At 40.7% G+C, this 15,653-nt stretch overlaps 1 protein-coding gene across 3 annotated transcripts in view; it reads left to right on the forward strand.

Moving 5' to 3' along the window:
* LOC140425871 (echinoderm microtubule-associated protein-like 4) overlaps window positions 1–15,653 on the forward strand; it is a 371,640-nt gene that overhangs the window by 153,534 nt on the left and 202,453 nt on the right. Inside the window, exon 1 of one of the 3 annotated variants that reach the window (XM_072510258.1) lies at window positions 4,809–5,223. The exons of the other annotated variants lie outside the window; for them this stretch is intronic. Within the exon in view, the coding sequence (XP_072366359.1) occupies window positions 5,157–5,223 (67 nt within the window). The 5' untranslated portion in view covers window positions 4,809–5,156. Of the gene's footprint in view, window positions 1–4,808; window positions 5,224–15,653 lie in introns of those variants that run through there. 3 annotated transcript variants of the gene reach the window in all.

Below are 15,653 nucleotides of genomic sequence, written 5' to 3' on the forward strand. Positions count from 1 at the left end.
TGATCTCAGGAGATTATGCATGGTGACATATGACTCAACACCATGGTATTACCACTGAAATGTGCTGACACAGCAGTTGGCTGCATTGTGCATGCTTAGGGATTGCTGAATTAGTACCAGCCATGGCGAATTAATGAGAAGTTTTGTGAAGTCGTAATCCCATGGAACTTGATCAAGACAGCCTCAATACAGCTTAGAATCAGAGACTTGCCGACCATGCATCTGGGTTTGACTCCAGATTCCAGAGGTCAAATAGTGTGCACCTCTATCTGAAAGCTTTTTAAAATCTACATTGTGTTCTCCCCTTCCCCTGTACATTCTTCATTTTCAGATAATCCAATTCCCTTTTGAATGGCTTGATTGAACCTGCCTCTACCCCACTCTCAGACAGTGCATTCCAGACTCAAACCAGTCGCTGTGAAAAATTTCTTCCTCAAGTTGTCATTGTTTCTTTAGCCAATTACATTATTCTGTACCCTCTTGTTCTCGAACAATAAGAACAATTTTTCCCAAATCTCCTCTCAACTTTCTCTTCTGAGGAAAACCGTTCCAAATTTACAAATCCGTGGGCATAACTAGATTTCCCTATTTCCTATCACCATTCAGGTGAATCTTTTCTGAAACCTCTCTAATGCATTCACATCCTTCCTAAAAGTCCCAGAACTGGACTCAATACTCCAATTGAAACCAAACCAGTATTTGAAACAACTTGAAACAAATTTACATAACTTCCTTGATAACTTCTATTAATAAAACCTAGGATGCTGCATGATTTATATACACCTCTCTCCATCTGCCCTGCCACCTTCAATGATTTGTGCCTTCCTGCTTGTCCCCCTTAGAATTGTATCTTTTTTTTTTACTGTATCTACATTCTTCCTACCAAAATGAATCACTTCACACTTCTCTACATTTCACCTGCCACTTCTTTGCCGATTCCACCAACCTGTCAATGTCTTTTTGAAGTTTTACCCTAACCATCTCACAATTCACAATGCTTCTAGGTTTTGTATCTTCTGCAAATTGTGCAATTGTGCCCGGTACACCAAATCTAGGTCATTAATATACATCAGGAAGAGGAGGGGTCCTAACAATGGGTTTTGGGGTACTCCAATATAAACCTTACTCCAGTCTGAAAAGCATCGATTAACCACTACTTGTTTCCTTTCATTCAGCCAATTTTATATCCATGTTGCTACTGTTCTGTGAATTCTACTTTTTCAAACAAATTAAGTATTGAACACGGTTCTTCACAGCACCAGGGTCCCAGGTTTGATTCCTGGCTTGGGTCACTGCCTCTGCAGAGTCTGTAAGTTCTCCCCGTGTCTGCGTGGGTTTCCTCCGGGTGCTCCGGTTTCCTCCCACAAGTCCTGAAAGACGTGCTGTTGGGTGGTTTGGTTATTCGGAATTCTCCCTCCGTGTACCTGAACAGGCGGCGGAATGTGGCGACTAGGGGCTTTTCACAGTAACTCCATTGCAGTGTTAATGTAAGCCTACTTGTGACAATAAAGATTATTATTATTAAATCTGTTGTGTGACATTGTATCTATTCTGTGAGCTCTATTTTTCAAGCAAGTCTGTTGTGTGACATTGTATCAAATACCTTTGGCAGTCCATATGCACCACATCACAGCATTGCTCTTTGATCAACCCCCTCTGTTATCTCATCAAAAAAACTTCAAGTTAGTTTTTCCCTTATCAGATCCTTGCTGGATTCCCTTAATTAACCTGTATTTGCCCAAGTGACCATTAATTTTGTCCCCTCTTATTGTTACCAGAAGTTTCCCCTGCACTGAAATTAAACTGTGGTTTCTGGGCATCATCTTTACACCTTTTTTCTACAAGGGTATTACATTTGCAATTCTCCAGTCATTTGGCACCACCCCCTGAGTCTAAGGAAGATTGGAAAATTATGGCCAGTACCTATGCAATTTCCACTCTCTCTTCCCTCACTATCTTTAGATGCATTTCAGCCAGTTCAGGTTCCTTATCAACTGAAGTACCAAAACAGCACCTCCTTTTCTATTTTAAATCTTTTAAGTGTCTGAATTATCTCCTCTTGCACTTTGTCCTGGGAAGCATCTTCTTCCTTGGTAAAGACACATGCAAAGTATTCAGTTAATATCTCGGCCATGCCCCCCCCCCCGCCCCAATCCCATTTTTGCCCATAATCTGCCTCAATCCACCTTTGAACACCCTTTTATTATTTATATTCATCTCTGAACCTTCTATATTCAGCTTGATTCTCAGTTATATATTCCACCCGACATCTGTGGTTTGCACACTTTTTCTTCATCTTAATTCTTATCTCATTTGTCATTCAGGGAGCTCTGGATTTGTTTGCCTTACCTTTCGCCTTCCTTGACTGGGCCCAATTATCTCCTTTAAAGACAGCCTAGTGTTCTGTTGGAGTTTTGCCTGTCAACCTTGGATTCTAATTTATCTGTGTTAGAACCATTCTTTCCCATTGTAGTTGGCTTTCCTTGTCCTTTCCCATAGCTAACCTATGGGAACAGTAGTTCTGTTTCTTAAATGTTCCCGCCTGACACTTGATAACTTGCCTTACCTCATTCCCAAGACCAGGATCTAGCAGCAGTGCCTTCTTTCTTAATGGACTGGTAACATATTGCTGCAGAAACTTTTCCTGAACGCACACTATCCCAGTCTATATTTGGCTAATTAAAGTCCCCCATTATAACACATTTTGCACCTCTCTGCAATTTCTTTTCAAACTTGTTCCTCTACATCTTTTCCATTAGTTGGTGGCCAAAGACTACACTGAGCAATGTAATTCCGTCTTTTTGTTTCTTAACTCTAGCCAAATAGATTCTAGGGCACCGTCTCTCAACAGCACTTCAATGCTCTTTTCAATCAATACTATCTTTCCTGAACACCTTGGGCGGGATTCTCTAATCCCGCGGCAGAGTGTCCACGCCGTCGTAAACGCCGTCGTGTTTTGCAACGGCGTGAACGGGCTGCTGCCAGGACTAATTCTGGCCCATACAGGGGGCCAGCACGGTGCTGGAGCGTTTCGCTAACTGTGCGTTGTGGGATCCGCACATGCGCAATGGCGCCGGCGCCAACGCGTGCATGCGCAGTGGCCTCTTTCAACGGGCTGGCCCCGACGCAATATGGTGCAGGGCTACAGGGGCCGGCGCGGAGGAAACTAAGCCAGAGAGGCCGGCCCGCCGTTTGGTGGGCCCCGATCGCGGGTCAGGCCACATCGGAGGCCCCCCCCGGGCCGGGATCGGACCCCCCCCCCACGGCGCGGTCCCGCCGGCTCAGAGCAGGTTAGAACGGCGGCAGCGGGACTCGGTTTTTTTTATGGCTGCTCGGCACATCCGGGCCGGAAAATCGTGGGGGGGACCGCCTAGAATGGCCCACGCCCAACAGCGCGCCAACCACGCCGGCGCCAATGGTGCCGATTCGCCACTCTGCGGAGAATCACGTGCCGACGTCGGGGCGGCGTTGCCGGTCGTGGGGATTCTCCGACCCGGCCCAGGGCTGGGTGAATCCCGCCCCTTGTATCCAGGATTATTTAATACACAGCCCTTCCTTTCTTTCAGCCAGGTCTCTGATATAGCCACAACTTATTTCCTCGTGGCACTCTGTGCCTGTAGCTCACCAATTTAATTCACAGCACTCCGTGCATCCACATATATGCACAGTAACCCTAATTTAAACTTTATTACTCTCTCCCTTTGTCTAAACCTACCTAACAATTTACTATTTCCTACTCTAGTGATATTTAGGCACCTTGTTTCTCTCTGATATTACGTCCTAGTTCCTACACCCCTGCCAAGTTATCTTAAACCGTCCCCAATAGCACGAGCAAATCGCCCTGTAAGGAAATTCATCCTGTGGATATTGGAGCATGTTTCTAAATGTTAAGTAATGAAACACGTGGCAGGTTGGCACAGTGGTTAGCACTGCTGTCTCGCAGTGCCAGGGGTTCAATTCTGGCCTGTCTGTGGAGTTTGCACTTTCTCCCTGTGTCTGCGTGTGCATCCTCCAGGTGCTCGGTTTCCTCCCACGGTCCAAAGATGTGCAGGTTAGGTGGATTGGCCATGCTAAATTGCCCCGAGGAGGGATTATGGGGTTAAGGTGGCGAATTGGACCGGGGTAGGGTGATCTGTCAGAGGACCAGTGCAGACTCGATGGGCCGAATGGCTCCTTCTGCACTGTAGGGATTCTATGGTTCCATGGAAGTAATTAAACTTTTTATACAAAAATATTAGCCCTAAAACCAAAACTATAACCTTTCCATACTATGAATTCAGAAATGTTCCATGGTTTTGTACATTTCTCATTCTTCGAGGAATGTAAGAGTTTATAAAGTTGTTTATAGAACTGAATGTCTATTTTAGAAACAGAGTTTTCAGAACTCCAACAGTTGAGGTAACCTATTTCAGTTATTTTTACTCTTTTCCTCTTAGTTTGTATTTTAACTCAACCCTGAAAATGCAGGAGTTAATTTCTGATGTTTACTCCGTTCCTCTTGCTGTAATAGTTCCTAAAGGTCTAACACATTAAATAATTCTTTGCCCAGATTGTTCGTCAATAACTTTGGAATTGCCTTGACATTTCCCTAAGTGAGGGTAGACTCAATTGCCTTGGGAGGCTGCTACTAAAAGAATGAACACATGTTGCATTCATTAGATCTCCTTTGGCCCTTGCAGTTTGTTCTGAAGATAAAATCCTCTTGCACTGAGAAAGTTGTGGAGCGTTTGCAATTCCAAGAATATTGTCCCAGAGGATTGCTGACGTTGCAGAGGATTGCTGCATTTAGCCAAGGCAGAAATGTTCGCAAGTGGTTTGAGGCTTGCGACTGAAGCCTTTAGGTAGCTAGTGGAGCTGATTGCTATTTCGAACATTTTTGTTATTGGGGCCTCACCGCTTCCCGAAGTGATCTGGACATTGTCTGCTCCCTGCCCCCGAGCTCTTCAGTGCTTGATGTGCTCAGACAGGCAGAAGGAACGGGGGTGTCTTGTGGAGTTCTTATTTGTGCCAACACAGAAGTGCTTTGTCACCAGCCATCTGGACTGGGAGGATATCCTTAGAATTCGAAGTATGTTGGAGCTATGCTTGCTGTGAAATCATTGGAAAGGAAGAGGAAAAACAGACCAAACTAGTTTGTACTTTATAGGAAGGCAAACATGGAAGACGGTTTTCCCAATGTGCCCTCAATATATGATGCCTCAACTTTGCTCATCGTCTCCACTGGTAAGTTCGCCAAAGAAATCTGAAATAATAATTTTAGGCACTGACGATTTTTGTCTTCAAAATAATATTGTGCTTTGTGCATTGTATGCAATTTTGAAAGGAAAAGTCGGAAGTACTTTATGTAGAGCATTAATTAGAGATTGCATTGTTCCATTTAAGAAGCTACAGACAGAAATAGTAAAATAAAATTGAAATTTGCACGATGTGCGTATGGAGAATGTCTTAATTTATTATTGCTGTGTTACCCTCTATACAGAATTCTCACTTGCATTCGTTAACTTTTAAATAATTCCTCTCTTCTTCCCTACTCCCAAAATTGTTTGATAAATATATAAAACCTCTACCCATTTTCAAACTTGGCTTTCTTCTGATTATGTATAACAGTGTTACAGTAAATTTCAGTGTGGGGTGGCAGTCAAGTTTGTTATTAAACTTTGCTCCAGTTTTGTGTTCGTCACTGCAAGTATTTGGATACATGAAGAACTAATTCATATAATCAATAGGATTGATGGTGCCTTAAAATTAAGATGTTGCAAAGGGAACTTTTATTTGTAGTTGTATTTTAAGCTAATTCTTTTTGCCCTGAAAGCAATGTTATTTGTTTGAGAAGAATTGTTTTTTTACCTCTTTTGTGAGGGCCACGAAGAATCCAGCACGAGTTGAAGGATAGAAAGAAATAACATTTATTTACAATAACATATATATATATATATATATATATATATATATATATATACAGCAGCAACTCCCTTGCTGCTCACTTCTCTAGCTGGTTCCAAACTGGCCAGCTTTATTTATGCAGGGAATCTGCTAATGATTTCTCCGCCCCCCCTCATTGGGGAAGCTCATACTCCCAAAGGATTGTGGGATTGCCATTAGTCCCCAGCCAGTGGTAAGCAGGCAGGTTATAACAACCCCATACATAATCGCTATTTGGGTAAATGACACAAAGATGTTTAAAGCTGAAATGACATTGTTTGAGCATTAAACATACAACTATGTTTAGAAAATTGACGAGCATGTTGTAACACTGGTAATAGTATGCATTTATTCCTCTCAACTGTTGAGTTTAATTTGAAAGTGGAATTCAAATTTGTCCTTTTTGATGTTTTGAGAAATGTTACAAAAATCATTGCCCATTTCTGGAGTATTGATACTATTCTAAGGGGAGCAGCTATAAGCTTTTTGATTTATAAATACCATATTGCGATTCTGACTCTAAGGTGAGTGTCCAGATATGCAGTGATACTGGGAATTCACTGCTGCCTAACTATACCTTGAAGTAACTCTGAGGGGATTCACAACTCTAATTGAGTCAAAGCAGAGTATTAAAGCAATCACTGGGCTGATTTTAAAACTGGGCTTTGAATTTATTATACATCATACAATTTTGAAAGATAACCTATTTAAACCAATAACAACTTAGATTTATGTAGTGTATTTAAAAATGATCCAAGATGCTTCACTTCATAAATTGTGTGTTGAACCTATGAATAAAAATTTTACCGGGTGTATGGATAATATAGAATCTATTTGGGAATTTAAAACGTCGTGAATTTAGTTGTGGTATTATTTGGAATATAGTTAGATGCTGAGATTTTGGTTTAATAACCAAATGACCATCATAGCAAAAATCTTAAACAACTTGATAATTAAAGTCCACATTTTTAAATTGGTGCTCTTAGAACTTATAATAGTTTTGTGAGATTGACTGCTTCTGCTCTGTTGCTTGTCCTGACCCCAAAGCTCAAACTGACATCTATGGTAAAAAGTTTGAAATATTTAAATTTGGTCATTCTAAACCCTACTTGGGTGCAAATCAGCTGGCTGCTATAATTATGTTCAGTTCATTAAAGGAAATTTGGCAAGGTAATTCTCATTCACTAGTGTGTGGCTAAAGGTTGTGAGATGACTTGTTTAAATAGAAACTATGAACAAAAAGTGTATCACATGGTTTCCTACATACAGACCTATGATGTTTATATATCAGGAGTATTAATCAAGCCAACAATTATTCTAGCTTGATCCACACTTGATGGGAGAGTTAATTTGTTCCTGTTGCATAATATTTTATTGTTTTAATTTATTCTTTTAAAGTAATAAGCATGTTTATTCCTGAAATAAGGCCTCAAGGTTCTTTCCAAGTGTTTCATAGATTTTTTTTCAGGTAGTGTAAAAAATTATTTTTTTAATCAATGATGCTGATATTTGTCATTGTGCAAGGATAAAACTAGTTGCAGTGCTAGAAGAATTTTCTAACAGTAACTATGAACTTAGTATGTCATGTAAAAATTCAGTCACATCTCATTTAACAATGTTGTAACCTTGTCAAGTGTTTTTTGACAGCAATACTAAAAGTTGCTAGTTCAGTAATTTTTAATTGATTGTATTATGAGGGAAACTTCAAAAGCACACCCTCTGGAGAAGTGTAGATTTCCATGTTTAACTACAGGTTTACACATGCTAGACGTTGGTGTCAGATGCAGAGGTGTAATATCAATGGATGTTCACAGTTTTGTCATCTTTACTGCCACAAAATCCAGGCCAGTCTGTTTCACTTACAAAAAAGCAGAACTCGCTGATCAGAGGGATAATTTGCATTGTAAAATTGTTCCTCATCTGTTTCACATATCAAGAAGACATTACAGACAAGTTTCTGCTTTGGGCACAATTTTGGAAATTGGGTGAAAATTTCACTTGAAATTGTGCTAGTTAGGTTACAGTTCAAGCTCCATTAAAATGAATTTGCATAATCACAATTGCTAAACTGAAAGTGACTCGCAAAAATTATACTGAAATATTACAACTTTTAAAACATGCCTATTAGCGCATGTTCATCCAAGAAAACAAGTTCAATTTGAAGAGCCTCCCCAAATGGTTCAATCAAGAGAAACTTGCCATCATCTTTATTTTGAGTAGGGCCAACTTCGGCGGAACTAATTTTAAACTATCGGTAAATATCCTGAACTTTCTATCTGCGCTTGATGCAACTTAATTACACTGGAGTTTCCACAATCTTTTGCATGGACTCAGCTGATTGCTCTGATAAAACTCGTGCAAACGTGAGGCCTATTTTCAATAGCTTAGAGGGCCGAGGGAGGAAGCCACTTGTTTGTGATTTATGTTTTTAAATTCAATGCAATAACATTCCAAAGAAAGTTTGCACTCGCATGTACAGAGAGCACCCAGTCGTCATGGTGTTAGTACCTTGTGCTCACTGATCTATATTAGCTTGTGGCCTGGCAACATCCTAATTTTATAAAATCCTCATTCTTGCTTTCAAATTCCTCCTAGACCTTGACCCACTCTATACCTCTAACTTTCTCCGCTCTACAAACCCCTGAGATCCCTGTGCTTCTCCCGTTCCAACCTCTTACAAATTCCTGACTTTTATTGCTCCATCGTTGACAGCTTTGCCTTCAGTTGACTGAGTACTAAGCTTTGAAATTCTCTCCCAAAGATTCTCCAAATTTCAAATTCTGTAATCTTTAAGATACACCTTTAAAACCTACTTTTTGAACCCTCTTTGGTCATCTGTCCCAGTATCTCCTCACATGACTCAATGTCAAATTTATTTTGATAGCACATGAGCAGAGTGCCTTGAAACGTATTACCAAGTTGTTATTGTTTATAATACTGCAGGAGGAAATCGAAGATCAAATTCAATTATTGACTTTGGCTTGATCCTGCATGTTCCATTGTATATTTTAAATGTGCATTTTTCCTATGCTATGTTGATTTAGAAATGTTCACTTTAAATTTCCTTTAACCGTAATTTTTAAAACTATTTATACAGTGGAGTGTAAAACATGCATTTGTTATTAGCTAATAAATGTTTTTGGGGTGAAAAATTGGCAAAAGATTCAGTAATCGGTTTCCGGTCAATACCAGCTGTCATAAAGCAGCCATACTATTGCCTCAAGTATACTCAGCCATTTTGAAGGAACTGGAAATGATGGAGATGATTCTTGTATTGCACATTAATTGTGGAGGTGGGAAAGGGCAACTAAAGAAAGCAGAAATTTAACTCTACAGATTTGCAGCAGAACGGGGAGGGCAAAGGTTTCAGAAACTCGTTGGAGAAGCAGTTTCCAGAAATAGGCAAACTTTTTGAAGCACCTATCGCAACAAGACTTAATATGGTGATCTTTAACATTCAAAACTCAAACAATTCCAGTAAATGAGTTTCATAGTAACTTGCAGCTTTCCCTGACTGCCACTAAGGATCCCTTAATGACTACCTTTTGACTTCTGTCTCTGTTCAATGGATAGGATTAGGAATTTATGTAAACAATGCATGCAGAGACCAGAATAAGGCAAAAATTAATCTTATCCTTACTTATGTCTTGCCTGAAGCTTTGTATTTGTTGACCTATGATAAATCTTGGTCTTCTTGCATCTCCAGTCTCAAAGCAGGGTTGAAGCTCTTCAAGTCCTTTCCTAATTATTTTTTCTAGCTCCAACTAGTAGTTTAAGAGTCTCTCACCTCTGGGGAAATGTTTGAGTCATCCTGTCTAATGTTTTGAGTCATCGTCTCATATCTCCTCCTTGGCTCAAGAGTAAATTCTTTATTTGAATATGCTTCTGTAAAAATGACAATTTGTTTTTCAATGTTATTGTAGTTTTCCCCTTGGGTCAAATAGTTTGATAAACAGAAGACTGCTTTTTTTGTTCTGGTGATTTGAATTTAAGATTTTCTAATGTTAGAAAAGCCATAGTTTCACATGGAGAAAAGTCACAAAAATACATATTATAATATTGTGGGCAACCTTCTCTTACTTGTGTAACATACATTTTCTATAAACAGCTACTGTATTAAGTGTGTAATTTTTGTACTGCATTTTAAGTCATGAAGGAATGACTATTGTGTGATGGATACTGATATTAAGTGCCTCAACCGTGGCTATTGGACATAGTTATTGCAATGAAAGTCAACGTTAAAAGTGTCAATTGACCAGATATGTTCCCAGAGAATGTCAGGATACGAGGAAATTTTGTCGTGAATCTCCAGTTGGGGATTACCTAAAATATATTGAACATTTTTAAAAGAATCAAATTGATTCAATAGATTATTCTTCCTGTACTTTTTATGTTCTTGTACAGATTGATTTTGTGAAAATAAAGTTGACCACAATCTGTCATTGGTGTACAGCTGTGTAAATAAAACCCAGCCATTGAAAGACATTCCGTTCATATCAGGATGAAGTGGGTCAGTTATAATCCAAAATGTGGATGCTTTCCAGAAGTTCATGTATTGTGGGGCTTACTTTCATTGTGAAATTGCAGATTAGCAAACTGAACTGTTGAGATTGTGGAAAAGTGGCAGGACTGATTTACTCATAGCATAGATTTCTAATCTTTTTCTAGCATAGATTTCTAATCTTTTTCTTTGACAAAAGTTAATTTCTGAATATTTATGGCATACTGCACTGTCTTTAAAACCAGCAGGGGTATTTGCAATCCTGGTATCTTCTGTTCTACTGTGATAACGCACAAATATACCGTTAATCATTAGTGACATGGGGGTAGGTGCAAAATGGACTGACCTGGAATCATATCTGTTTGAAGTAACTAATGGAGGATGTTGGAATTATTATGCACAGCTATGGGAGGGATTTTATCCCAACACTGGATGGAATATTGCATTAGAGCATAGACTTGTTTGACAGTACAGAAAAGCTTTCCATGACTTGATCGAGTTGTTCCCAGCCTTTCCTGTTACAAGCGGTGTCAAGCAAGGATATGTCCTTGCATCATCACTCTTCGATATTTTATTTGTTGTTTTGTTCCATGTGAATTTCAATAACCTCAAAATAGGAGCCAGGGTAAAATTCAGGTCTGATGGCCAATACTTCAACTTTTTACAATCTTTGACCAGACCCCAGTTGTGGGGAAGATCCAGTTCGGAAGCAAGAACATTTTGTTTAACGGCGACAGAGTTTGAGATTCTGTGAATGCAGCTGCAAGATTCCACAGGTTTTAAGCGAACACAAATTAACTTTACCATACAAATTAAAAAAGATAATTACAATTTCTATCTTTTGTTACGATCACTATTGATATAACTTTTTTAATTAAACGTGTAGGAACAGAGTCACGGGACTGCTTTTAGTTTTGACAACCAGGAAATAACAGCAAAAAAAAAACATTTATTAAACATGAAAAAATTGGATTGTGATACAACATGCCTTTACCCCCCACCCCACCCATTTAACAATTACACACCGGTTTTAGGATTAACATGGGAATAAAATTGCATTTTTATTTACAATGATCTCATTGTCAAAAATCATAGTATTTACAGTGCAGAAGGAGGCCACTCGGTCCATCGAGTCTGCACCAGCTCTTGGAAAGAGCACCCACTTAAGGCCACACCTCCACCCTATCCCCGTAACCCAATAATCCCACCGAACCTAAGGGCAATTTAGCACGGCCAATCCATCTAACCTGAAAATCTTTGGACTGTGGGAGGAAACCGGAGCACCCGGAGGAAATCCATGCAGACTCCGCACAGACAGTGACCCAAGCCAGGAATTGAACCTGGGACCCTGGAGTGATATATCCAGTGAAGCTACTGTGCTACCGTGTCTCCCTTTTTAAGGATGTAAAATGAATTTGGGCAAATACACACACTACTCTGAACCCCAAGTGAATGTCTCCTCAGAATCCCCCGATGATTGTCACATAAGGGTTTCCTAACTCCACTCCCTAAAACACACTTGAAATTCTTCTTTCAGAATTATGCTTTCCCTTAGTGATTTGCATTCCGAAATTCAGTGTAGGTTTTCCAAATGACGCTTTTAAACAAAGCTTCCGCTCCACTTTTAATAGTGAATCTAGTCTAGGATTTTCACTGTGTCCTTTTGGGTTTTCTTTACCTTAACTGCTTTTACAGAAACTCGTTTGTTTTAAATTTAAGTGTGCCCAATTCATTTTTTCTAATTAAGGGGCAATTTAGTGCGGCCAATCCACCTACCCTGCACATCTTTGGGCTGTGGGGGCGAAACCCACGCAAACACTGGGAAAATGTGCAAACTCCACACGGTCAATGACCCAGGGCCGGGATCGAACTGGGACCTCGGCGCCGTGAGGCAGCAGTGCTAACCACTGCGCTACCATGCTGCCCCTTTTTACAGAAACTCTAGAGATCCAGCCACTGATTTCCATAGTTATTTCAACTCTCATTTCACAGGCTGTAGTAAAATTTCACAAATCTGAAAATTACTTCAGATAATTTTCTGGTGTCTCAGCCGCCTTCTCAGATCCATCTGTTGCTACTGAACAATGTTCTGTTCTACTACCTTTAACCTCAGACTTCTTGGAAACTTCTCTGCATTTCTTTGATATCCTTAACTAGCTGCCCTTCAGGATTATGTAATTGTTTTCACAACCATTACTCCATAGCATGGCTTTTTTTTCTAACAAAACTTGAGATGTACCCTCTCTAGCCTTCAAGCCAAGTGCTTTAAGGGCGGCACAGTGGTTAGTACTGATTCCTCACAACACCAGGGTCCCTGGTTCCATTCCCAACTTAGGTCACTGTCTGTGTGAAGTCTGCACGTTCTCCCTGTGTCTGCGTGGGTTTCCTCCAGGTGCTCCGATTTCCTCCCACAAGTCCTGAAAGACGTGCTTGGTAGGTGAATTGGACATTTTCAATTCTCCCTCTGTGTACCCGAACAGGCGCCACAGTGTGTCCTTTTCTGTGATGTAGACCTCTATAACTCTATGAAGCGTTCCTGCTGCTAGTTGAAACATGACCTTGGTCTTAGGGACTTTGATTTGGAGACCATTATTTTTGGCAAAATTGTAGAATTCTGGATTAAAATTTTTTTTTTTTATGGATCCAATTAATTTTTCCCAATTAAGGGGCAATTTAGTGTGGCCAATCCACCTATCCTGTACAACTTTGGGTTGTGGGGGTGAAACCCACGTAAACACGGGGAGAATGTGCAAACTCCCCACGGACAGTGGCCCAGAGCCGGGATCGAACCTGGGACCTCAGCGTCGTGAGGCTGCAGGGCTAACCCACTGTGCCACCGTGCTGCCCTCCGTTTGCTAGACTCTTGATGCCGTCTTTTTGTGGGCAGCTAGAGCACATCATGACGATCCGCCTTGCAGATCTCCGCCTTGTGCAGGCAGGCTGAGGGGATGCACATGGACCAGGAACAAAAACTGCCTAATGAAACCCTGGATGAAATCCATACTGGCTGCAAAAGCACTCCAGTCAAAGCATAAACCTGTTATTGCGATATGGACTTTGATTACCCACTGCAAGTCTATGAATATGTAACAAACTTCCAGACACAGGTGATCAACCTGTTATCAGCGCTAGGGGCTGGTTTAGCACAGTGGGCTAAATAGCTGGCTTGCAAAGCAGAACAATGCCAGCAGTGTGGGTTCAATTCCCGTACCGGCCTCCCCGAACAGGTGCCGGAATGTGGTGACTAGGGGCTTTTCACAGTAACTTCATTGAAGCCTACTTGTGACAAGCAATTATTATTATTATTATTATTATTATCAACTTTGCAGCAGGATGAGGAACAGACAAAAGAATCCATCAGACTCCTTAATGGGCTGATGGCTGTTTCAGAGGACAATGGACCTTGATTGAACCACCATCGTAAACAGGAGTATCCTGTATTTACCATTAACCAGTGGGGTCTGGCTAGGACAGTGGCCGGTGGTGGGCGTATACATATGACTCAATCCAAGATGCCCAGTATAAGAAAGCAGCATTGAACAGATCTTGGAAGAGAAGTTGGGAATTGCCCAGGCACAACCATCGCAGGAAGAAAGGGTTTCGAACCCAGAGAAGACATCAACATCGAGTGATCGAAGCCTGCCAGCCTCCTTTACTAAGTGTGGGTAAAACCCAAAGCTCAGCTGTGAGACTGAGTCATATTTTCTGGAGTAATAGAATTATGAATAAAATTGCGTTAAACTGTGAACCTGTTTGTCCTTATGTTCATCTTGTAAATAAAGACACCGAGGTAAAACTTTGAGTAAGTAAACTGGTCGAACACATCAGAGGTTTTGAAGGTACAACAGCCTTCTCAATCTTGCCCCTTGCCTGAGGTGTGGTGATCCTCAGGCTAATTCACCACCAGTCAGCTCTCCCCCTCAAATGGGAAAGCAGCCTATGGTCATCAAAGTAGCACAGTGGTTAGCACTGTTGATTAACAGCACCAGAGACCCGAGTGTGGCAACTAGGGAATTTTCACAGCAGGTTCATTACAGTGTTAATAACAGCCTACTTGTGACAGCAATACTGATTATTATTATTCTAATTATTATCTGGGACAAGGGCAACTTCACTTTATCTGCATACTGAAGCTCTGCGTACTGCTACTGTGACTTTGGTGGAGGATATCAAATTGAAGAGCTTCCCTAAACAGAACTTAATGTTGATGCTCACAGGCATTTTTCCTGGTGGTATTACAGCAACAAAGCAATTGAAGAGCTGGGGAGAAATGATGCACCTTGCTGGAGAGGTTTTTTTAGCTATGAAGAGAGATTGGATCGACTAGGTTTGGCTTCCTTGGTGCAGAGAATGCTACCACAGGCACAAACACATCCAACCGTGGCATCATGCAGTAGATGCAGGATTTTGACACACTTGCTCAGACATCCTAGCTTGGAGAGCAAGTGCCACAGACCAGGTCAACGTGCACTGTCAAAGCTTTAGTTTGGTCTATGAACAGCACAGATCCTGATATTGTTTTCTGTACTTTTCATGTATCTGGAATTGGTGGTTAGCCCTAAAATCATCTACAAGGCTGTCTAGTGGACAGTTCAATTGGATCTTTCCTGAAATTGAGAGAAGGCTTATTTCTTGTATTTACTGCATACATTTTTGGATCCTTTCTGCTTGTAGATGCTGACTATGTTGGCATTTTTCAGGTCCTATGGAACTTTTTCTTGATCCCAGATGTCCTTGAAAATGGCTGTAGGTCTCTTAACAAGCTATATCATTGAACTTCAAAATCTTCTGCTGGAATGCCACCTGGGCCAGGGGCTTTGCCTGGTTTGGCTAATTTGTTTGCCTTTTATTACATTCCTCTTCAATGGAAGGAGACAACTGTCCAGTCGGATGCAGATGTTCTGCTGAGATGTGAGAGTCTCTATTGAGCTTGGTGATGCCACCTTACTATTACAACTGCCTTATAAGTGGTTAGTATAATTTAATCAGTTGGTAGGACAGGAGTAAAGATTGTGATGGGTAGGCCATAAACAGTCTTCAGCTCATTGTAAATATACGGTCATGCTTCTCAATTAGATGTTGCCGTTCGTCAGCTTTTGCATTTCACCAATCATTCTGCGTTTCTATTAAAGCATACTGGAGTTTGTGTTTAACACTTTTAAAGGCTTGATGCATGATTGTTGACTGTGGGGCTGTTAGAAGACTTTCATGTGTGAGGATTTTTGCAAAG

This window comes from Scyliorhinus torazame, chromosome 1 (assembly GCF_047496885.1).
Source record: "Scyliorhinus torazame isolate Kashiwa2021f chromosome 1, sScyTor2.1, whole genome shotgun sequence".
Taxonomy (NCBI): domain Eukaryota; kingdom Metazoa; phylum Chordata; class Chondrichthyes; order Carcharhiniformes; family Scyliorhinidae; genus Scyliorhinus; species Scyliorhinus torazame.